The following is a 25,070-nucleotide window of genomic DNA, read 5'->3' on the forward strand; positions in this document are numbered from 1 at the left end:
ACCGAATTCAGTCATGCTGGTAGAACTACGTCCCTAGGAAAATCACTCCAGTCTTTTTGGTTTCCAGCTGTGGAGGTTTCACAGCCACTGTGGAAAATGGATTGGCTTTCATTTTGCTAAGAACTCCTTACTTGTGTACAGCTGTGGAAGTATTTTAATGAGAATGCACATACATATTTATATTGTTGAAGGTAAAAGGTAACAATGTGTCTGTTTTTGTGATGCCCATCAGTAATCCTTGTAGTGTTTGCATACGCAATTTACATGACTTGTGTCTTTCTTCCTGGAAGATCTTTCTTCATTGTCGATGTAACTGGAATTCTCTGAGACCTGAATAAACTGGGGCAGGGAGCAGGGGCAGTGTAGTGAGACATCCCAGCACTCACCTGCAAAGGAAAACTGAAGAATTGCTTATTTTTCCAACTGAAAAACATGAAATTCTAGATTTGCAGACAGAGTTTGATGTGAGATTGCCATCTGGGTGTTCAGTTACAGAGTTTTATTATTCACATAGCTCATCTGTAGCTGTTCTATTTTGTTTCGTTGGATTTTTAACCATTTCTTTGAACTGGTTTTCCCAGAAACATTGTTCTTCTCAAACCCTCTGAAGGCAGCATGACTGATTGAAGTAAAAACTGTTTACCATTCTGGACTGCACTGTGTGTGGTGGGATTGCTGCAGAAACCAAATTAGCCCTGTTATAAAACATGCTTTTCTCCATATGTTCCTACTGTGCAATACTAAAAAAGGACCCAAAAAATTACATTTTTAGTCAGGCTGTGGGCTAAGAGCACCACCTCGTGGCTTGCAGTTACACACAAACGAGTGTTTTACCCGAGGTGGAAGTCAGTGCAAGAAGTTTTGAGAAGCATTTAATTTAATGGCATTGAAAGTAGTCTCTTGTAACTGGAAAGTAAGCACCATGTAGCAGGCGAGAGCATCTCCATCTCCTCTGCCGAGGTATTTAATGGTTTAACTTACATCTAAACGATCTGTCAAAAGTTTCCTGATTTTTAGACTATGTATCTTTTTGAGATGGGTTGATCTCAAGTCAGACAGGATGTTTAGCCACTGAAGGGAAAAACATGTAAGCAAATTCACTTTTTTGGTTTTTTTTTTTAGAGGTACAAATACTAAAGAACAAACTTTGAACTCTACCCTTGACTTTCCACCCAATAGGTCTTCATTCCAACCAAGGTAGGGCAAAATGTCAGAGCAGCACGAGGACACTTACACCTTGATTAATCACTGGATGATTTGCCACTTTGGTACTTTTGCCTACATTGTCTTCATTCTTTAATTGTGCATTAAAAAGGAAGTTCTTTGAAGAGGCACTGCTTTAACAGCTTGTGTAGCAATGTACTGGATTTTGTGGGCTCTTTTGGCCTTAAAGTGCTAAGTATAGGCTGACTGTAGGTTTTCCAGAAAGATCAGTTTTCATTTAGCCATTTAGCCAAGTGGGCAGTGTTAAAAAATATTTTTTTTTCCTTTTTAATCCTGGAGTCCCACTGAAAACAGAGAATACTGCTCAAAAACACTAAGGGCTGGGACACCTTCCACGACATTAAGTGAGTCTGTCAGAGTATTATAGTTCTCCAGAGCAAAGAGCCATGACCAGTCTATGATCCTATGGTCACAGAGTGTAGCTGTAAGGTGAGGAGACAGCTGGTAACATTTTCTCAGCGATCAAGTTTCAGCACATTACAACTTTTCCTTCCTGAATGTTGGAAAATGGATGATTGTTTCTGCACAGCCTCTGAGGCAGAAGGCATTACAGTACCAACAGCACATGGCATTAAGAGCATCCTGATTTTCTCCTCACCAAAAAGCAGGTCCCAATTGAGTCTCCAGGACAGGTGCTGCACTGAGGTAGCAGTCACCTGGCTGTGAAAGAACAGAATGAGTTTTCAGGAGTGTTGAGAACACCTCTGAGTGTTTGTCACCACTGCTGCCCTTTTTCTTACTCCTGAAAATTCTCACATGTGACCACAAAATAGTGATGAGCAGTGGGGACAGAAGTTGGCAGAAGATAGCCAAAGGTTGTGGCTGGAGCACAGTATATGCTCTGCCTGGCTGAGTCTGCCTCCCCCCCAAGATTTTCTTCTCAGCTGTGTGACAACAACCAGAGGAGAGTTAGGGATATGCACCAGTGTAGGAACAGTGTTTATTCCTTGGAAAAACTATATAGCAAGATAGTTATATGTTTCTTTTACTACTAAAATGTGTAGGGTTTTTTTTAATTTTAGGTTATTTTCATTATTTTTTACTTCGAGAATCTGCTTGTGGGGATTTTGAGTCTTGTTTCATGCAATTCACCATCTCCCACGTTTCAGCCCACCTACATGCTTTGTGCCTGCAGCAGGAAGCAGAAAGCTCACACTGAAACACCTGTATTTCCCGTCTCAGGGGTGTCATACACACATTTTCAAAAGAGATGCTGTGGAGCAGCAGCCCCATCTAGTGCTCACAGCACTGCACCAGGACAGCCCAGGGCTGGGCTGACACCTCCATCCAGCACCCAAGGTGTCTGGAATGAAAAGTGAGATCAGCTGTCTCTCACTGAACATCACGTCTGTGATCCGAGTCCGCACAGCACTCTGACTGGGACTTCCCGTGCTGGACTTCAGGCAAAACTTCTGCAAACAGCCACAGAAGCAAGAGAAGTTGGCACCAGTGCACTGCCAATCTGTATGTCCAAATACAGCAGTAAGGAATTCTGTTTCCTTAGTTATTCATTCCTTCGCCTGTGCTAAGTAACACTTAATAAGCATTTCACAAGTTTTTCACAATTTTGTTTGTGGGTTGTTTTTTACTTCTTATTATGCAGACACCTGAACAGGTCTGGAATCCATGTTCACGTGGTTCATTTTGTGTGGGTAGAGAGACTATGCATTATTTCCACTGTTGGGTATCAGCTTTGGTCAAGAAATGTGTGATCCTTAGCAAAGAGGTTATGGATTCAACCCCTAAAAAAACCTATGAGGGGTAGTAGATGCTCTGGTGTTTAACAATGCAATGCTTTTACTATCAAGGTCACAACAAAATTTACCTGTCTTAGTCACATACTTTACCTGTTGACAAGGCAGAAAGCATAATGTCTAAGGCCATGGCTTTGAACTTGGGATCTGTTAATAGACTTTCTGAAGAAGACCCAACAAATAGCTCAGTTTCAAATAACTGAGTGTCAGGTTTGCACAGTTGATTTCACAGCCCTTATGTAGCACAGGCTTTATTTCCAATGGTTTTTCCAACTGTAACAGAAAATCTGTTTCGCTTCCAAGGCATTTGTTGCACCTGTGTACAGTCCTCCCACATAAGTGAGTGGAAAGCACATGGATGTAACATTGTCCAATACAGAAGTTTACAGGATACATATTTCTCCAAACTGGTGAATGTCTCATATAGCAATTAAGTTCAAGTGAACCAGTGCACAGACGAAGGCCTACAAAGCTTTCTTCTTCACTTCTTTATCCTCCTCAGAAATTCATAAGCCACAGGGAATACTTTTGCAGCTAAGTAACAGACAGCAGCCTTAGCAAGCAGAAAGCCTGCTGACAGTCAGGCTCTGTGAAGCGATTACCCTATCAAAGTGTAATCCCCTCCAAGTGTGAGCCATTACAAGTGCCAGTGGAAGGGAAGAGTGCTGCAATGAGAAAAAGAACATAGCATAGGAACAATGGCTCCAAGTAGGTATAACAGCATGTTAACTACTCTGCAAGTTCAAAATCCATTTAGTTAAATGTCTTTTTTAAAACACCAAACCAAGGCAACACAAACTAAGCACTCATCTGAAATTCTGCTTCAGACCAAACAACCCCTAGTCTTATTTACAGGTACACAAGCACCACAGTTGCCTAAAGAACCAACCCTCATTATCAAGCATCAGTTTCATGGGGTATTTTTTTCTGCCAAATTCAGCAAATTAGAGCACAAGTGGCCTAGTTGAGGAACAATTTATGCCCAGCTAAGACATGCAAAATGGAATGTTAGTAAGTGCTGTAAACTTACTAGACTTAAGCCTATATATTTCATAACCAGGGATGAAGGGGGTTATGTCAGTCATTAGCTTCTGGTTTATGTAAAGATTCTCACCAGAGGCAGGACAGAAATAACACATAGAATGAGATGCTAGGACACTACTTGCATCTTTCCCTCAGTTTCTCCTTTCATAAAATAAAGATGGCTAGGTAGGAACTTTTGTTAAACTGATTCAATCTGACCTACATCTTTGCAGAGATTAAGAAAATTCTCTTTGCCCTGTCAAATGTCACTTTAAGAAAAAAACCCAACTCCTTTTGAACAACTGAAGGCAGTTCAAGGAGCTTTTATGACAAATTCTGCAGTCATGTTTCAGTCTTTATGAATAACTTGCATCTGTTTATGATGAAGAAATTGCCAATCTCTCCCTAATGTGACTGAAATACACTTGGTTCTGAACAAAACTGAACCCTATTAAGGATTATCCTGCTTAAGACTTCTTAAAAGGTACATTACTTATGTTTTTCTCCCCTTATTAAATTTTATTCTGTGTCAAAACAGACATATTCATCTTCTACAAAAACAGATTAGAACACCATGTTCACCTCAACATCCTTCCCAGTCTATAGCACAGCAGATTCAGGGCAGAAACTCAGTCTCACACTCCTTTACCAATATCCTGTCAGAACTGCTGGCTAAGTGACCAAGTGCTGCAACGGCAGGTTAGACCACATGACTTGCAGCAAATACAGTCGTGTCTGTACTCCCGGGAGCCAGAAGCATTCTCCTTCCTGAACCAAAGCCTGCAGCTTTCACTTCACACCTCATTAAAAGTTCCTAATCCATTGCAAAAGCAAGTAGCAAATCCCCAAGGCAGCCAGCTGTAAGCAGCGCAACTCGTGTCACACTAAACCTTTTCCTACCCTCCTCCTTCCCAAGGCAAAGGCAACAGGCCGTTCCTCACTTTCCCAGAAGCTGGAAGCAAAGGGCTTCAGAGCACAGCGATGCCCTGTGCTTCTGATTCCCTGAGGAGCAGCACGAGAGAATGTCTCCAGAGAACCTTGTACAATTAACACTGTGCAAGAATAGGGAAGCTAGAGGAGACAAGGATAGAAAGTACCTGCCAAGAATCTCCCTACTCTCATTGAGTCCTACATACCTAGGGGAACAGTGTTGCTCCAGACTGATGGGTTTACATGAAGTGCTATTCATTAAAGGCTGGACACAAAGATTGTGTAGCTAAGAACAGAGAGGTGTTTTTAGAAAACAAATACATTATCTAAGGTTTGTGTAACAGTAACTGCAAGACAAGAACGTGAGAAATGTTTGACTGCAGAGTGAAGGACACGATATATGAAGAAATGTACCCATATTCAACAGCTGGAAGTAGACTGATAACACTTGGAAGAGAGTCAAGTTTCAGGGAGGACCATTAGAAAACCACAGAGAGTAGTGACACAGCTGAGTACTTTGCTCACTGACACAAAATGGCACAGAGATTTTACTGGTTTCAAAGCAGGAAGAGTAGAGAAGCCAATAAAGCATACTGCCATCAGGTGGAACAGAAGCTTCATCACGTGGCAGTTACTAAGCCCACTGACTTTTTTGAGCAAAGGAGTCTTAAAGCTTGGATTCCACTGTTTACAGAATATAAAAGCCTAGCTAAAAAGATAGGAAAAAATATTCCAGGAACTCACTCCACATCCCCTAGACTCCTGCCACAAACTACTAACAGAAGAATCCAACCATCATTTCAGCCAGAAGAGCAGAGGGGACAGTGTGGGTTATAGCTCTGTGGTATAACTTCTTTGCAAAAGTTGTTTTGGCTTGAAGCATATCCACCTAACCATGCACATGTATCATCCAGGATGGTTTTAGACAAGACACATCAACACACAAAGAGCCAGCTCTCTTTCACATATAAATGCTAAAGCCACAAGATGAATTATTTTAAAAGTAAACATGAACAAACATACTAAACCAGACTGTTGGGTAGTTGTAATCACTTTTATTTGTGAGGAACGTCACCCATGCTGCAGTTTCAAAATGATCTTAACAAGGAAAGCGGAAGTTTCTCCTCCCCATGTCCTGCAGTGAACAGGACTGGCACAGAAAAAAAAAAACTCATCACACTTGGGAGGTTTAGCACCAGCATCCAATAAAAAAAGCATTTGATTTAATTTTCAGTTCTTTGGTTGCTTTTTTTTTCCCTTTTCAGTTTGATACCAAAAGAAAAATTGAAAAATTCAATACTAGCAAAACAGTGAAATTCCAGAAAAAAAAACCACCAAAAAAACCCAAAAAACAAAAGCCCCACAGTTGCTGTTTAAACTAGGGAGGTTGTTCTTTCTCAATCTCGCTCTCTTTTTCTCTCTTCATGCATTTATCTTGTAGGCGTTCCCTGGAACTCAGCTGCTGGTAAGTTTTGTTTTCTTTTACATTACAGTATTTCAAATCTTTGCTTTCGTCATCACTGTTGACAATTTATTGCTTGTGTGTTTCTTTGGTGTTACTTTTAGGACACCTGTTAAAGAGCCAAATTTGAAAAGAAAAAGATAAATGCAGTTTAAGTTTCATTTTCTTGTTGAATAGGCAAGGTATCAGGTAAAAAGTTATGACAGGAGAAACACTACTGGCTTGTCCTGTCTGTAATCAGGATCTTCACTACTAGCTCATCAGCAGATGCTATTACTATGTAGACCAGACAGAGCCTCCTGAAAACATCAATTCTAAAGCAAAACTTACTTTGTGACAGATACAGACACAGAGGAGAGGAAGAAGAGAAAAGCAGCAATGTTCCTGGTTTGCCTACACAGCACTCTCAGAACTTATCACACATATCTAGCCATACATATGGGGATGTGGCCAGAGCCCAAGTCCTAGAAGTATAACACAAAGCTGCTTCAGCTGGAGAGCAGGAGCTATCCAGATTCCTTACCTGAGGGGTGGTAAAGGTGCCTGGGGAGCCGGACATTACTCAGCACCACTCTGCTCTGCCACCGGAGCAGGAGCATCAGCAGGTGTTTCAGTTACCTTTGTCTGAGACACAAGAAACCTTCATTATAGGCACAGACTGACTTCCAGACCCTTCCTACAGCCAGCATAACCCAGGTTTGGAAATAACCAAGGAAAATTCATCTCCAGAAATATTAAACTGCATTTCTTGTAATTGAGTATTACACAGCAGATTCTGTCAGGGGAACACCTCAAGCAGACAGAATGAGAAAACCTTCTCATTAAGGTCAAGTCTGTGTTTGCAAACAGTTCCCTGAAACAATCTGGTTCAAGCAGTTCAGGAAATGTATCTGGAGCTTTCAAATCCATTTCTTACACTACACACAGACTGAAGGTTTGAGGAAGCTGGAAAACAGCTGCTTCTCTCTGCTTCAAAAATAGTTTACAGTCTGCCCCCAGTTAAGAACAATCCAAAAGCAATCCCTATCCCACTGCTGGTTCCATCTAAGATAAGCTGCTCGTTCTCCAAGAAGGTCAGAAGAAGCAGGCAAGGAAACTACCTACCTTCAACCATCAGCACTTCAGACTTGGTCTGACTCCTCCAGCACCCATACACTTGTTAAAAACTCACACAGGGCAGGTGGTCTTGAGCACTGACCCCAGCTAAGCCTCAGCCTGTGCCACATGGTGCCAGGAGCACGCTCACCTCTTTGCCATCCTGAGCTGGAGCATTGGGTGGACGGGGTCGACGCCGATAGTTGTACGGGCGCCGGTACCCACGGCGAATTGGCTGCTGACTCATAGCATTGGCCTCGTGATGGTTCTCTTTGTTTTCAGCCTCTCCAGTCGCTGGGGCAGGGCGTGGACGAGGGGGCCCTCTGAACAGGGGGAGAAACAGGTGTGACACATTAAAGAAGCCCACGAAGGTTAAATACAATAATTTCAGCCGATCCTTCCCTAACCAAGTACCATCCTCCACAATTTTGATTGCTAGCAAACCATCCCTTGGGAGTTTGCCTGGTATACAGTCAAAAAGCAAAGACAAGCAAGGTGGGTGTCTCTTCACTGCTGAAGCCACATCAGCATATTCTACTGTCTATCCTACAATGAAGATGTAGTTAGCCCATTGGAATTGCTGGCTAGGTGAAGAAACAAGCCAGTAGTGGCCACACAGACTGATTCTGCTAAATTAGCCTTGGTGTGGCTACATACCAGCCCAGTCCTACTAATAATTAATGGTGTGAGTCTTCAATCACTTCACTCTTCTCACATTTGTTCCTCTTCAATCACTTTGATGAGTTTTCTTATTATTCTGAAAGGTCTCCAGGCACTTTACCATTCCCTTTCCCCAAAAATTCTAGCAAGTGTTAACTCTAATAATCCTGTTTTGTTAACTTCTCCTTTAGGAGTCTTTAAGGAACCTAAACTTTAAATCTTGACTGACAGCAACACCCTTCTCTAGCACAGGATGTACTACAGGGTAAATGTAATGCTACCATAGAATCTAATGGTCTGTAGGAGGTAGGACACAACTCTGGGTTTTACTGAATAGTAGGCCTTCCCCGTACCTACAAGTAGCACCAGGGCATAAAACCAAGTCTGTGCAACACACAGGACTGAGATCAATGAGCATAAGATACTAGTCCAGTGCCAAACTGCAAACTGCCTGCAGTCCACAAGAAATGTTACAAAGCACACCTGCCCCAGCACACGGTGGGCCTAGCTGTCCCCAGATCACAGCAGATTTGGATTTATTACTTATCCAGGAAATGGACCCTGCACCTCAGCTCAGTATGTTGCTCAACTGTGAGAAGTAATGGGATACAAAGAATTCTTTGCCCTTTCTTGACCAATATACCCCGAAACAACATAGAAGCACATTAAATTCTACAGTTGTTTCCTTATTCCTGTGGCCCACCTTTCTCTCAGTAATTAAAATGCTTCTCACTGTCCCTACCATTTGCATACATGTTAATGCCAAGGAGCACAGCTTCCTGCACCTAACGAAGCCTGTGTAGAACACACAAGCATCCAAAGATCATTATGAGCAAAGGGAACAGCACAGACCTGCGGTAGCGGGGACGGTAGGTAGGATTCCTGTGCACTTGTTGAAGTTGTCCTCCTTCTGTGGTCCCATCCTTGATTTCTCCCTCGCCACCCTGCAACCAAAAGAAAACAGAAGACAATGTCAAAGATGAAGTGTTGCCATATTTGACCAGCAGTATATTAATTATAAACCCAACTGACCTGAATGCAAGTTCAAAACCAGTATGAGTTCAGAAACACCAGCATGTCAGGTGAAAAGCAGCAGCAAATTCTCAAAAGGCTTTAATTTGGGCAAAGATAAGAAGAGGACAAAACCCGAGCCAACAGTGCTGCTGCTGTTCCTCACAGTAACAGACCAAGAAGTTACCTGATGATGCTTCCTCCCTGTCTGCCAGGAAAGGCAGAGATCACAAGAGTTCTCTGATGCATATTAAAGTGCATTTCAATCCTGCTATGGAGAGGCACCTATTGATCAGGACACTTCCTGATTTGGAAAGCTAACTGGAAGACATCACACAGAAACCTAACAGAGACCACTTCTAGCTCCACCCAACACAAAGCCCCACTCCAGAGAGCTCCCACAAAACATCAAGGAATTTAGAGATAGAGAAAAACTGTGCTACATATGTCAAATACTCTTCTACACACTCATTTTCAACCTTTCAGAGATGCAGTGGCTTTCTTTCCCCTTTAGTTGTTAACTGATAAAGCTGCATGTCAGTTTGGGGCTTTTTTCTAGTTTGGTTTTTAAGTGCCAGCAATCAGCAATGCCTGCTTCACAAAATGTTACAGGATTTACAGTTCCCAGTGTGCTATTCTTTCCTTCAAAAGCAGGAATTTAACAAGAGATCTGGAAACAGAAGTTCATCTTCTGTATCTGATCCAGTAGGAAGCAAAAGCTATTGCCTCCTGACAGCTTTTAGTGGCCTACATTAAGTTTGACAGGTATTCTTCCAATTCCACACAGTCATTTTAACCATCACCATCATATTTTGCTCTAACAGGCAATCTCTCAGCTACCTGCATTACAACAGCTTTATACTACTTATCTGCTTTGCAATACCAATTGTTTTGCTTTTATCAAAATATTTTGTACTACATAACTTGAAAGCTTTAGACCTACGATGCACGGTCAGAAATGCTTCAGAGAGTGAGAAATGACACTGCCAGTATTGTGTGTGGCAACAGCAATTCAGAGACCTTGGTATTTGCCTTTTGTGAATCAAGGACCTGCTGCTGCTCCTGCTCTCACTCTCACTGTCTTCCTCTCGAGGACTGGCAAGGCACAGAAACAGAACAGTGCAACAAGATGTGAAGGGAAGAAAGGAGACAAAACTAAAGCCATCTTGAACATGTTCCAGCACAGCTGTCATTTCTTTTCTCCCGGACTTCTGAGCAAGCACAAGTGGAATGAGTGCTTGGTTCTAGTGCTGCAGGGCTTAAAATATGGAACCGGAAAGGCCTAGTAGGTCTTATCTGGGGGGACAATATGCCAGAAGCTAACAAACCTAATTGCAGGGAGGAGCACTCAACATTTTTTGTCAGCTAAAGCTCTTCTATAGCACTTGACTATCAGCATCACATTCACAACTCTTTAAAAAGGCAGTATTGAATTTCTACCTGTTTTTCATGGCACAGCCCAAGCCCACTCCTCCCTGCAGAGGGCTGGACTGGAATCTCAGTTAAAAGACTCCACCTCCTGTAGCAATGGAAAGAATGACTAGACCTGATGAAGCAATACTGAAAACCAATGCAAATGTTGTCCTATACATTTTGAACTGAATGTTGCTATATCAGTATTTTAAATGCTTTTGGCTTAAACAATCAGCTGTAAACAGAATAGCAAAGCAACTGAATTGCTTAGCCCAGAAGTCCTGATGACTTTGTGCATCTCCTATGGCAGCACAATAATTCAGTGAATACACTGCACTAGTATCACTGTCAATTGATCAGAAGTGAAGTACAGCTCCAGAATCAAACAACTGTGCTATTAGAAGTCACTGGAACAGGTGTCATTTGACCAGAAAACAGAACCCAAGCTTTGAGGCCTTGTTTCGCCATATGATAGTAAGTATATTAGAATAATTTATTAGGTAAGCTTCATTTGTACTCTTAAAAGCATCACACCATGTCTAGCACACACATGTTCACTCAATCCCCTCCACAGAAACCTTCCAACTCAGTGTATACATTCTGACAAAACATTAGGTCACACTAAAGCACAAATGAATGAAGCAGCTCTGCTGCATTCTACATTTCCCTCTGAAGGCCACCAAGATAAGCAGACAGGCTGTGACTTCCCATGAAGATCTCCCACATATTATCTAACCCTAAAAAGGTACCAAGTTTTATTGCTGTCCCCCAAAGAAGAGTTTTGTAAGCATTAACTAATTGCAATGAACTCTTTACCCATCTACTTCCCCCAGTTTCTCCATTTTTTCCTGGATCCCTTCAGATCAGTCTCTAGCTTTTGCATAATACTATTCATCTTTTCAGGGCTTCTCTCTACAAGTAGTGTCAGCCTATAAAACAGCTCTCAAACTACTTAGCTTATTTTCTGACTCACTGGTATAGAGGTTTCTTCTATTAGTAGTGCAGACAAGGACAGCATTAGTTTGCAAGGTTTTTCCAGGATTCATTGTCTGTAACATTCTGGACACACCTCTAAGCCATGTCAACGCTGTCAACACTTCAGTAAACACACTCTTAGCAAACACAGCTCAAGAGTGCCCAAGAGCTGGCAACACCTCCTCGAGTAAAGAGGCACAGCCTTCAATGCACCTCTTATTGGACTCCCCAGAATACTGCACACATAACTGCTATGGCTCACAGACATTGCTACCTTCCCTTTTCACACAGGGAAATGCAACAGGAAAGAGAGGCCTTGTTAAAGGAAAAGTATATTAGAAAGAAGCATCTTTCTAGACACAGTAGACATGTGGTTTCAATGTGAAGATTGTGTTAACTGATACAAGTGAAAAAGTCTCCAAGGCAAATACTGCTAGTTCCAAAAGGGAAATACTGCTAGTTCCAAATGAGGATTCACTCCATCTCAATTATCTATCAAAACAAGCACAAGGAGGATGACAGGAGTATCTGGACAAGCTTGAGTTATTTCACTGACCTACACTAGGATAACCAGGGACAGTCCTGCACAGCCCTTTGCAGTTCCTGCAAAGACTTCCTCATAGCGAAGCTTTGACTTGTTAAGGCTACTAATAAAAGTGAGTGGGTAATAACATCCAGCAGAACTTGTTGCACCTCCAGCTAGCTCAAAACAAAAAGGGTCTGCAACATGCAGAAAGTAGAGCAGGCATAACAGAACAGCAAGAACATCATATCTGGCTGCACACAGAACTCCTGACTGATCTCAAACATGAAGGGGAAGGATTACTTTAAAAGGTCTTACACACACAAGTCTTTGAGATGATCCAGGATACATTTGGGAGTGCTGAAGGAGCTGGCCAGTATCATTTTCCAAATGTCACACAAATGATGGCATTTCCCTTGCTACCTATTAGAGTGGCATGCTAAGGAAATGGTACTATCAGATCATCATCCTTGAATGAAGCAGAACTTACTCTTAATTTTAAGAGATGATGTCAAACCCAGAGGAGCAGTCAGTGCATGATGGGAAGGCCTGACCTTCAGAGAATATTCAAGCTAAAGAGAAGGACCAACAATCCTTATGACCAATAGGAAACAATGAACATCCAGGTTAATGTCCTTTTGTAAATTATCATCTGCAAGTTTTGAAGGCTGTAATTCTTCTAGATACAATGATCCCAGAGAAAGAGCAGTAGGTTTTAGATTACAAAATGAGACATGACTTTGTAAGACCAGCCACACAATGGCTAAAGTCTGGTACCCACACTAAATCAGTCTGGGGTTTCAGATATAAGCAAGCCAAAGGAAAGTAGGATGATACACACATGGGTTACAAATTGTGATTATCTTCAAGTACTGGGATCCAAGTGTGTTATTATGCAAGTCATGCAAGGCAGAGTTCTAGCTGCTTGAGTTCACCTCAGATAAGAGAACATCTCTCAGGACAAGTTCCCCAAGACCGAATGTTCCCCATGTCAGAATTGGGTCTCTTTGGGCAGAAACAAACAGCTGCTTTCCATATTCAGCAGTACACAGGGTTGTCTAAGCCTTGATATGTCTGTTCATTTAAAATCTGAAGCAACTCCAAGACAGAACCAATACCATCAACTAAAGGATTCGCTCCCAATAAGGACAGTTGAAGGAGTTCTTAATCTCAGGAGAAGAAAAAGAATCAGAATCAATACTGGAATGTAGCTGACTGATGAGCTAATAGGTAAGAGTGGAAACATGACAAAGCTGAACAAAACCAAGTTTCCTAGTTCTTTGCCACTTGATGTGAAAGGTGAAGCTGCAAATTCTATCACCTCAAAAACAGACACAGTAATAAACCATCAGTTACCAGCACCAACATCTAGTCATCTCCAAGGTATTCAGAAAATACTTTCATGTATTTAAAGGCTCAGTGGTATCCAGCAGAACTAAAGAAAAGACCTAATGAGAGCTGCTATAAACAACTGGCTTTAAGGAAGGATTTGTCTGTCCCTGTACTGTAAACTCTTGCAGAAGAGACTTCCACTGGGACTGTCATATTGGATCATTCTCACATTTCTGCAAGTGATGATCACAGACTCAGCTATGAAAGAAAATATAATCAAGCCTGGAGTATGTTCCAGCTTGTTGGATTGTTCCAGGCACCAAATTTGCAGAAGCACAATGTGGACAGGAGCAATAACTGTTAGGACTACAGTTACGTACCTTATGATTACTCCTCCCACTGCAAAAACTTGCAGGGAAGCTGCTTAGAAAGCCTTGCAGATGGAATGAAAAGTGGTGCACGGCTAGTTTAAAGGAAAAAACCAAAAAACTAAACACCATTATCTTTATACTGAACACCTGTAGGCAGAGGCCTTTGAAGGTACATGGAAGTTCAACGAGTTGGTGGAACTACTACCATTCCATGAAAAAGTGATGAACTCCTAAAATAAATCTTGTTTCCCAAGAAAACCTTTCAAGTCATGGTTATATACTTGCTTCAGGTAAAGGGCATGGCAAACCACTCAGGTGTATCACTCCTTTGTGTTTACTCTTCTAACCAACAGATACCTGAACACCCAAAGAGATACTTTTAACACATTCTAGAAAAACATGACAAGGAAGAGCCTACAAGAAAATATCAGTATTAACATCAATGATGTGCTGGAGGAACCCACAATATTACTGAAGAACACTCAACTTACGTGACCATTGACAGTTTACTGTATGCCAGTGCTGAATGTGTAGCTCCCTGTCATGAGAGACCAGGAGAGCTGCAGAGGAAGTGGTTGAGCACCACTAAAGAAATGAAACTTACGCTTCGAGGTGGTCCACGGCGTCGGCCGAAATAGCCACGTCGATAGCGGCGCCGGTCTGCAGCATAGCGACTGCCTTCGACAGGGACTCCATCGGGACCAGTGACATTAGCTGCTTCTGCACCCTAAAGGGACACAAGACAGTCATCCAGGGTGGTGTGAGAAAAGGACCACCAGCCACAGGGAGAAAATGAAACCACCCTGGTGGTATTCAGGGCCAGGCTGGATGAAGCCTTGAGTAACCTGATCTAGTGAGGAGGTGTCCCTGCCCAGGGCAGGGGGTTGGGACTAGATCTGTAAGGTCCATTCCAACCCTTAAATTCCATGATTCTACGGAAGAGGCTTTTTCATGTAAGTTCCAAGCTACAGCGATTCCTTTCTCCCACACAGCGCAAAGCAGGTTTGTTATTGCCAGCCCCGTAACCAAGAGTTATGATCATGAGTTAAGATCCTATCCATCAGGCTCAGTTCAGAGGAGAAGGCAAAAACCAAAAGGAAAATCCCATAACCCTCAAAAAATGTTTGAGAAAGCAGAAGTGTCAAGAACTTGAAGGTTCTTACAGTTATTAAGCTACCAGACTCTTCAGGGCAATATATGCCTCAGTTAACGATTACTGGGCAGGCTACAAGTTTCAAATGTTCTATCATGTAAAACTTACAGATCCTAGAAGTACTAGGATGTAGTTAGTTCTGATACATACCTAGAAATACATCTTAATGAAGCCTTTGGAAAAAAAAAAATCTCCCACAGAAAAACTGTGACTGCCACCCACCCCAGGGATTAACACACTAGACAAAACCACCAGATATACAGCTATGTTCTGTGCTACTCCCCATGAGAGTGATGTTGACTCTGTTGGACTACAACCCAAGACTCCATAATCTCTTACCTTCTCTCCCTCAACCACATCAAATTCTACGGTCTCTCCATCGCCAACACTGCGCAGGTATTTCCGGGGGTTGTTTTTCTTTATCGCTGTCTTTAAAGAAAGAAGATACAGAAGGTTATTTCATGTTACTTATCTTACCTGTTCATAGCCCTGTAGATGAGGAAAGGGTAGTATTTTCTGCTGCAATCCCAACCCTACGCACCAGATCAATTGCCACACCAAGATATTTCAAATACATTGATGTCTCTCTTATTCCATAGGCCCCACCAATACTCAGTCAAGGTTTACTCTTTTCTTACTTCTTATGAGTTTACAAATCAACTGTTGCCCCAGGAGCTGCTCTGTCAGGCCTACCAAATCACTAAAAATTTCTGTATGAACAGAGTTCACACTGGGTGTTTGATCTCATGCAAGCTGTACCAAGGTAACTCCAGCAGCAAGAGTGATCCATGTCTTCACAGGCATTAGGAAATCTCTAGACCATCTACAGAGAACTCAAGACCAGGAATATTTTTGTAGCAGACAGCAATAACTGTGAGGTATCATGGCAATTCATAGTAACTAGAAAGGAATTACCGTAACTCTGGTGTGACACAGACAAGCATTTTACCTAAGCACTGCAAGGGAAACTACAAAAATTAGGTGAGTCCCTAAAGAAAAGGAACAGTACCAGAACAGACACACACAGTCTTAGCCATTTCCTAGACAGAAAACCCAAGATACTGTTAACATGGATTTGGATCAAAACCAGATGCATACCTCCTCAAAGGAACCCTCAAACCTCCTGGGAGTGATTTTCAGTCTGTTAACTACAGATGCCTTTTACGCTGTGGAGTATTTCCAGGCCCCCACAAAAGCTAATCAGCAGGACAAGCCTCCTATCTGTTCATTAGATAAGGGCTCACAAACTGGAAGAGGCCAAGGGAGGAAAGACCCAAACATAACCAAGACACTCATTGTACAAACCAATGCAGTAGCCTTTTTTTAACTGGATTTATGTTAGATTTACCAATTAACCAATTCATTTTAAGTTCCCTGATATGAGCATCTTTTGTTGGCAGGAAGGAGGCAGGTATAGAACCAGTAGACAGAAATACACAAAGAAAGACAGGGCATAAATCTGGCTTAAGAACTGGGATGCAAGGCAGAAACAGAAGAGACAGTTGTCATATCTGTCTGCAGTTTAAGAAAAACAGGCAGAATGAAGATCTGTGGAGTTGTTGCCTGTGCGTGGCAACAATATTCATTCAGTCAACAACAGCCCAAAAATATTCCCACTGAAGAAAAAATTTAATCAGTTGAAAGTTGATCTTGACCAGTTTAGGAAATGTATTCTCCTTGCTGCTGAATACAATCTCCTTTGTGTTTTGGGCAACAGGCCAGCACCTCCTTCTAGCCCTGCATCTAGCCACACCTTTCCCTGTACCCTGCAGTGTCCCTGAACGGCTTAAGGAAGAATGCAGGAGTGTACCTATTATTACTACCAAAGCAAAAACAACCCAAGAGGTTTGGGGTTTTTTTAATACAGCAACAGAATGTGCTGCTCAAGTGAATTCTTCTGGGAATTACTTCAGCAAGCAGAGACTCCCACCATCAGCTGAGACAACTTTGCTTGCTTTCTGCAGACCTTTTAGTGTAACTGTTCCATTTCTACAAATCAAAGGTGTTCAGTTTTCCATAAGTGTTATATACTAATACTAAAACCCTTAAACTGCAGGAAACTTAATGATTTAGTACTATTTTTATTGAAACAACTGACAAACTCATAAGACTTGTGCTTTGCACACGACAGAGATGCCAATAAACTGTATTTCAAACTCCTTCCTCTTCCTTCTAAGGGCAGAGGAAAAAAGGACTAACAAATTTCTTTTCAGCAGAGTGTGTACTTAAGATTAATGAAGCTCTTCAAATAGCCTTCAAGAAGCCTAATGGAAGATAAAATCAACAGGATTCCACATGTTCTGTTCCAGCTTTAGGAGACAAACTTCAAAAATTCAGATTTGCAATTGAATAACCTGCCCACAGGAAACAGAGGCTGTCACACAGTAGGCTGGAGCTTGTTTTATAAAGGCAATCAGAGCAATTTTGAGTAAATCCTAGAATTCTGAGCAGAAACTATACAGCTTTACTACTTACTACTTCAAGCCGCAGGTAAACATTGCTGAAATAAGCCTCTAACAAGCCTAAACTCTAAGCTTGATGAGAAGACTTTTACTCAGTGTTTCCAGAGGCAGGAGAGCACTATTCTCCCTGTTACTGTTTACCAGCATCCTGCAGACTCCAGTTCTGATTCAGAAGACAGATGTTTTATATTAACACAGACAGCACACAACAACAAAGCCTTTCCTTTCCCAAGGGGACACTGATGAACAGGCAGCTACAGGAGTCTTCATAGCTAGTTCAGGGTTTTGTTTGAAAGAGTTCTTTCAGTACGCTCATACCACCACGACATGTGCACATCCAGCACTGTCACAGTACCAGTCAAAATTTGTTAGACCAGTTACTGGTGCACGTACACGAGGCTGTGCACAATCAACACAATCCAGTGAAGAAAGACCTGTACAGCACAAGAGATTAAGTCCTCCTCACTGCCTGTTGATTCAAACTGTGCCTAATTAAATTAGACTTCTCTGGCTATTAACACTTTTAGTGATGTTAAATTGCCAGACCCTCCCCACACACACACACACACACACACCCCCCACCCCACGAGGCAGATTGATCCCTACTGCTCAGACTACCTGTAGCTGACTGACACAGTGCCCTAGACAGCACCTCCACAAACCAGCCAGACAAGGACACAAGCAAGACAGAGCAGGTGAAGAGCTGCCCTGCCCAAAAACACTGCTTGGGTCCCCTGCAAGACAAAGGGTTAACTCAAAGCAAGCCATGCATGCCCTAAAAAGAAAAGCATTTTAATCTGTACTACGTTTATAAATAGCACCCAATAGCCAGACACCAAGCATTAACCCCCATTCCAATCATGAGATCGCCCTGTTCCCTCCCCGATGCGGATGCATGCAGGGGAGGCAGGGAGGAGGCTGTATCTATTCAACTAGGTCAGCCTTATTCTGAAGGGATTAGGCATGTAATCCAGCCCCTCCCGGGCCGGGCGCAGGGAGGAGGGGCAGGGCCGGCACTAACGGTGGAGGGGGAGCTCGAAGCAGGATGTTTGCTCACACCATGGATTTGCCTCCCTCGCCGGGTGGCCCAGTCAGAAGCTCCGGCCGGAACGTGCCAGGCTCTGGGAGTGAGGACATCCATGTACAGGAACAGCTCGGGACAGAAGCACTGAAGAACATCCAACTGCAGCCAAAACAGGCCAGAGCTGGGAAGTATCTGCTCTGCCACGCTCAGCCCAAGAGGGTTAATTGGATACAAGCCTGCACATGATGTGGTATTTCGGGGAAAAAATGTCTTACTCAGTGCTCACTGAAAGGACGTCAGCAACAGATGGGAAGTTCCCACTCCCATCCCCCTCCACACAGACCATCCAGTTTACATTTAGGTGAATAATCTTCTTTATGGGTGAAGGAGACAGCACAGATAACACTAACTTGCTGTTTGGGTCTCCACAGAACAACACTGATCCAAGTTCTCTCTATCATCAGAACAACAGCCATTTTCCAGGATATCTTCTCACAGGTATCAAGGAGACCTCACTTGCTTTCAAAGTACTTTACCAGTGCTGCCTACCCAGAACGTGCTTGTTACTAGAACTCTTCCCACCCTCCTCTGGACACAATCCCATCAGACCACAGATGTATCAACATGCACACACAGCACAGGTCATTGAGGAAGGGGAACTGCCATTAAAAAAAATATTAAAAAATCGGAACATGTTCTTGCTCTTAAGTCCACCAACTGAATCAGGAGCATGTGCTGCACATACTTCCCAACATCATCTTCACTCATTGCAGGCACTAGACTTACTCCCTCCCAGCTTCATCCAGTTCAGATAATGACTCAGAGAAACAGTTATCACAGGCTACTTAGTCATGAATCCACAAGAACTAAACTTACTGGCAATGTTGACGCAACTAACTACATATGCACATATCCTCATCCTCTGTGACCAGCTCTGAGTACAAGTTTCCTGGCTACATTTGATGGAAATACTGTCAGTTATGCCACAGAGAAAGTTCACACGTTTAAGGATCACATGAGCAGACCTTTCATATGGGACAAGCTCCAAGGACAGTATCTCATTTTCTGGTGAATGATGCAAATGGTGCAAAACCAGATCTAAGCTACTTAATCAGTCTACATCAGCATGGAGACAGCATCCTCTGTCCTGCCATTATTTGCCTGCAACCTGAGTCACAGTATAAACTTAGAACAGCCTCCTGACAGTTCAAGGAAAGTTAACCAATGACAAGCTGCTGGGCAACCTCTCTCTGCTTGGGCACACTTGGCACACAGCCTTCCTCCTCTTCTTCCTAAGAGCAGCTGCCTCATGCAGCAACAGCTGATGGCAACCCAGGCTGGTCAAGAGCCAAACTAGATCATTTTCTCTCCAATACCAGGAAGGCCAGACAGAACAGACCTGCAAATGAAGAGGGCAGGAAGAAACAAAAGACACAAGAAGCATGAGGAAATGGGGGGAAGGACTCACAAGTAACAAGGTATTTACAAACTGAGCAGTCACCCCCCCCAAGGGAGACAATCAAACAAAACAAAACTCACAGCAAAAAAAAAAAAAAAAGTCACAAACACCTTTAGTGTTCAAACTGGAGCAGATAAAAGAAAACATGAAGGGTTATAACACCTAGCCCTTCAGTTAAACTCCAGAGAAGGAAAACATAATCTACTATTCCTCTCTGAGAATTTCAAGATACACATCCATTCAAGGTACCTGCAGTATTTTAAGGAGAAGTCAGGACAAACTTGGATGCCTGTTCCAGAGAGTCACATTAAAAACCTATCATAGTACACATCTCTAAGTACAATTACTGCTGTCTTACCTGATGAACAAACACGTCTTCTTTGGTATCATTTCTGTGAAAAGAACGTGAGAAGTCATGAGTTTAGACTAAAAGACTTAAATAGAAATTCCTGGCTTTACAAGTGAAACCCTCCTTCTCCCAGCCTGTAGCACATCCCCTGAATTCCATACATTCTGCCTAAGTCTGCACTACCCTCAGTTTCTGGGGTCATACGCTTGAGAGCAGAAAGGAGTCCCCAGCGTTCAAAAGTGCAAGAGGACAGGGAGAGGTTCTCTGTAATCTTCTGGCAAACGATCAATGTTTTGTTTTGACACAGGGCAGAGTTAGTAGCTAGACTGCTTGTTTTTCACTATTCTAACTCCCCAAAAACACTTCCACAGGGACTGCAACCTGAGCTGTTACCCAGGAGGTCAAACAAGACTATCAACAGGACTGGCCACAGCTGTTAACAGAGATCTCCTTTCAGTAAAACTCCAAAGTAACCAGGCACGAGAGGTGTTAGCAGAGTCCATTGGAGGGAGACCCAGACATGAACATGAGGTTGTCTGGCTTAGGGCAGACAGTTCAGGCTTCCACACACAAAACGAGAAGATAAGCCTGAGACCTTGATTCTGTGCTCCCATACAACAAGAGAGCCTAAACCCTGCCATCTGCTCACTCGATTGCTGCTCTGCAAACACAACAGGCAGGTCAGAGTTTGTGAAGATAATGCATAATGCAAAACTTGTTGTGCTGGATTGAAGCAATAGCAGACTTCCCTTTAAGGAAGAAAGCTAAAAAGTCACTATACCATATACAGCTGAAGGCTCTCACCTCAACAGCAATAAAAAAATTTAAGAGTACTTCCCAACTCAAACTTTTCTCCTAAGTTTGTGTAACACTGGATAGTAACCTCCAGACACTAATACCACACCAGAACTGGCTTCAGATCCATGAAATGGGGTTTTCTACCTCTTTCTGCACTGTCCAACTTACCCAAATCTACCTGCTGAGTAACAGTGCTAGGACTTGCAGAATGAAATAACTTGCCAGGTATATCTTTTGCAAGGCAAGCATTCAGCATGCAGGACCTTCATTCTTCATGAAGCACTCAAGACATTTAAGACCCCGAACCCCAGAGACATTCCAGCCTTAAAAGACAGAGCTTCCTCCAGTAACATGGAAGTATGGATCTTGTGCACCTAAGGTTGCAATGAAATCAATAGCACCTACAGTTGTTTGGATTATCAATACCATTCAGATGTTTGTTCATGTTCAGAGGAGAAAAAAAGATATAAAGATTCTCTGAAACCAGGCCTGGAGTATTTTCAGTCAGATGCTATTAGGACATCTCAATGTGTATCCACAGGAGCTATTTTGACCAATCAGTTAACACTTGAAGTTTACCCAAAAGTATTTCTCCTCATCCTCCTACCTTAGTCACCTTTGTAAAACAAACCAGGCAGTCAAAGAACATGCAGCTGATTAAAGGTGTAGCACAAGCAAATATGACAAACAGGTAACAGGCCAAGTCTGTAATGAGTTTGACCCTTTCTGTTTTCTCCCCGTACACAACCTTTGATTGGGAGGGGAGGGTGTTTAAGAAAAAAGTTTGCTGAATGCCTTGCCAAAGCTGACACAAACTTGCAGTCAGGTCCTCAGGTGTCCTGCAGCTACTAATGATGCATTGGTATGTCGTGGGCACAGTACCTGTATCACAAGTCTCAGTACAGTACAAACATGCCTATCATAATATAAACATACCTGTTGATAAAGCCATATCCATTTCTGACATTGAACCACTTGACTGTGCCAAGAACTTTGGTGGCTGGAAAGAAGAATTTGAAGAAGTTAATCCAAAGCATAAGAAAAAACAATGTTACAAACTACTTGTATACCTGCAGACAAAGTCACAACCAGACCTATCCTGTTCCTTTAACACTCAAATTGTACCTTCATCTCCAGGTTCAGCTGACACTAACACAGTAGCAAGATGCAGTGCTTTAGCATGCAGTTCATCAGCCAAGAGCTCACCATACATCCTGAAGTCCAGCCCTATTTTCAGAACTGGCCACCCATCCCTTCTCTGCTTTTACTTGTTATACCAGAAATGGGCAGCAAGGCTGAAAATCCTACTGCCATTCTTCACTCCTCTTTAGCTTAGCAGCTATACATGAAACACAACTGAAGAAAGCTGTTTAAAAGTCCTCTTTTTCACTAGAGTTACTCTTCTTTCTGACTTGGAGACCAACACTGGCCAAAGCAGCAGTAACAAGCACTACGCAACACTCCCAAGGGGAAAGGCAGCACATCCTTATTTTGGACAAGCTCTTTCTTGCACTGTCAGCATCACTCTACCCAAACAAGTCTCCACAAGATATTTTTAATATTCCTACTTCTAGAGATGATTTGTGATTTATCAGTTACAAACTGCCCATCTCTGTATAACATGGCCTCCAGGATCAAGACAAGCTCCTGTCCAACACCAAAACTGCATCTACTTAGAAGCCATACAGCAGCGTCTTAGAGGATCTGGCAAAACCTGTTCCTCCAGCTTAGAGGAACATGTGGGAGGAACTCAGCGGGGATGGAGACAGTTCAACCCCTCCTTTCCTCTCAGCAACTGGGTGGAGACCATGAACTTGTCCTTTTCAAAGCCGTAGTAAAACAAGGAGTTTGGGCTCTACATTTTAATAGCTATTACTTGCCAACGCAGCTTGATCCAATTATCTAAGCAATCTCTGCAGTACTTTCTTGAAAAGGACCTAGTCACCTACAGATGACTGCTTGCTAAAAACCATACATATAACTTTTGGGGGTGGCAGAAACCCCAGAGGCAATTAAAAGGAAAACAGCCTAGAGACTCTCCAGTTCAGATGTCCAAGCCATTGTGCTAGAGGCAAGACACTGTAAATTGTTACCTTCATCTGCTCTAAGCCTGCATTCTCCCCTAAACATCCTCAAGGAGAAGACAGAACTAGACAGACCTTGGGTCTCATGCAGCCCTGCCATTCTCAAACACCCCTCTGAATACAGATCTCAATTAAGAATGTTTCCTAGCAGCAGTCCACTGTGGTACTGCTGCTCTTACTACTTTCAGTAACAGGACATCTCCCATTGCACTTCCAGAAGTGAAGGCTTTGGTCTCCTCTGATACACTTTTTAGCAGAAAATATTCTTGTTTAGTCATGTTAAGCTTGAGACAGCCCCTAGAAAGAAAGGACTGCCTAGTACAGCATACATTCCCAAGGATTCTTGTTTACAGAGATAAAACCGTTCAGTTTCACTCCCTCGCACTGATACAGTAACAGTCTTCAGCATTAATATTTACAGCTGTGCTGTTAGGTTTAGTTTCATAGGGACATCACTACAGACACTTTCTGCTACCACAAAGGCACTGGCTACAAGAGCTCACTGCACCAACACAAGTCAACAGGAGAAAGGGGGGAGGAGGGGAGCACAGAAACAGGTGCAAATAGCACATGCAGGTTTTAGCCTGGTTTAAGAAACAAGGCTAATACCACTGATCCCCTCAACATCATCCTTGCCCTCCCCTGCAAAATAGGGTTTCAATCTGTTGGCCTATTTCAATCAGATTAGGAAGAGGACAAGAAGCCTAGAAGCACAACAAAAATCCTCAGAGGAGTCAGGAAGCTGGTGGAAGGAGAGGTAGCCAAAACTCTGTGGTCTGCTGGCTGCTCCCAAGTGGATGAGCATGCACACAATTCCAGAGCAACACTGTTCCTTTTGCACAAGCTGACAGAAACCAGGGCTGAGTCTCTAATATATTCTCTTAAGTGTACCAGGGAAATACCATTCCCTACAGACAAGAGTCTTACAGTCTTCTCTAAGTATTACTGTGGGGCAAAAGAACCTCAGACAACAGCATGACACTCAACATTCGTGTGGCTGTGGCACAGTCATTGTTAAGCCTGAGTTGTCATAACAGGGATGTCAGGTGAGGAAGAGGACAAGCCCAGAGGAAAACACAATAACCAGTTAAACTGATGAGTCAGAGAAGATAGTTGATGTGATGAGTCTATCCCACCAGAAAGTGAGCCCACATACTTCCACACCATGCTGTACTTGATGCTATCAGGGGAAACAATCATCAGCCACTCCTAGCTATGACAAAATAGCCTTTTAACAAGGAAAGCCAAAGCTTCCTGTGACCAGGAGAAAAGAGAAAGTTGAGTAACCTTTATCCTTATTCCTAGAAGTCAAGACATTTGGATGCCCTGGGCAAGCATAAGACTTTGCTTCTAATGGGATCTTTGTAAGAGAGGACTTAACTGAACATAATTACATGACCATTAATGAGGCCATTTGAGGTGGACATAAGTCCATTTTCCTTAGATCTTGCTAAAAACCTTGCCTAGCAATAAGGCCAGTAGGCAAAACTATCATCATGGTGGTTTTATCTTCCTGCTAGTCCAGGGAAGGCATTTGTGCCTTCACTCCCCCCACCCCCTTCTTCTCCAAGCAAAAGGTAAGCAAGACAAGAACATTACCAAGAATGACACAAGCCATGTTAAGGCAATAAGCAGGCAGACATACCAGCAGATACAGATATGCTGATTACTGTGTACTAATTACGGACAAATCAGATAGGGGGGGGGGGGGGGGGGGGAAGGAATCAAACCAGAAGGGAAAAAAAATTCAAACTGTGCTTCCAATCTGTTCTGCTAGAAATCTTCCTCCCTCCACTCCAGAGATATCCTTTACCTGGCTCCTCTGCCTGCTACAGTAAAACCTCAGTCTTTCCCTTCAGAAAAGAATGTTCTGTCTTTGCTTAGCACAGCTTGGGACTGTCAGTGTCAACTCTGCCTTCACCAACCTCTTGAAGTTACACAGTTAGGAACAGTCGCTCCCTACCCTCA

The 25,070-nt window shown here is 42.8% G+C and overlaps 1 protein-coding gene across 1 annotated transcript; it reads right to left on the bottom strand.

Moving 5' to 3' along the window:
* Nucleotides 1–5,969: 5,969 nt before the first annotated feature.
* YBX3 (Y box binding protein 3) lies at nt 5,970–22,018 on the bottom strand (the record flags this gene model as incomplete). The annotated part of the gene is made up of 8 exons (XM_009077428.1): nt 5,970–6,502; nt 6,917–7,017; nt 7,640–7,811; nt 9,001–9,092; nt 14,378–14,500; nt 15,266–15,355; nt 20,230–20,263; nt 21,955–22,018. Coding segments are annotated over 7 exons (641 nt in total), but the record flags the coding sequence as incomplete, so codon positions are not given.
* Between the last annotated feature and the right edge of the window lie 3,052 nt (nt 22,019–25,070).

Source organism: Acanthisitta chloris, unplaced genomic scaffold (assembly GCF_000695815.1).
Source record: "Acanthisitta chloris isolate BGI_N310 unplaced genomic scaffold, ASM69581v1 scaffold10706, whole genome shotgun sequence".
In the NCBI taxonomy this organism is placed as follows: domain Eukaryota; kingdom Metazoa; phylum Chordata; class Aves; order Passeriformes; family Acanthisittidae; genus Acanthisitta; species Acanthisitta chloris.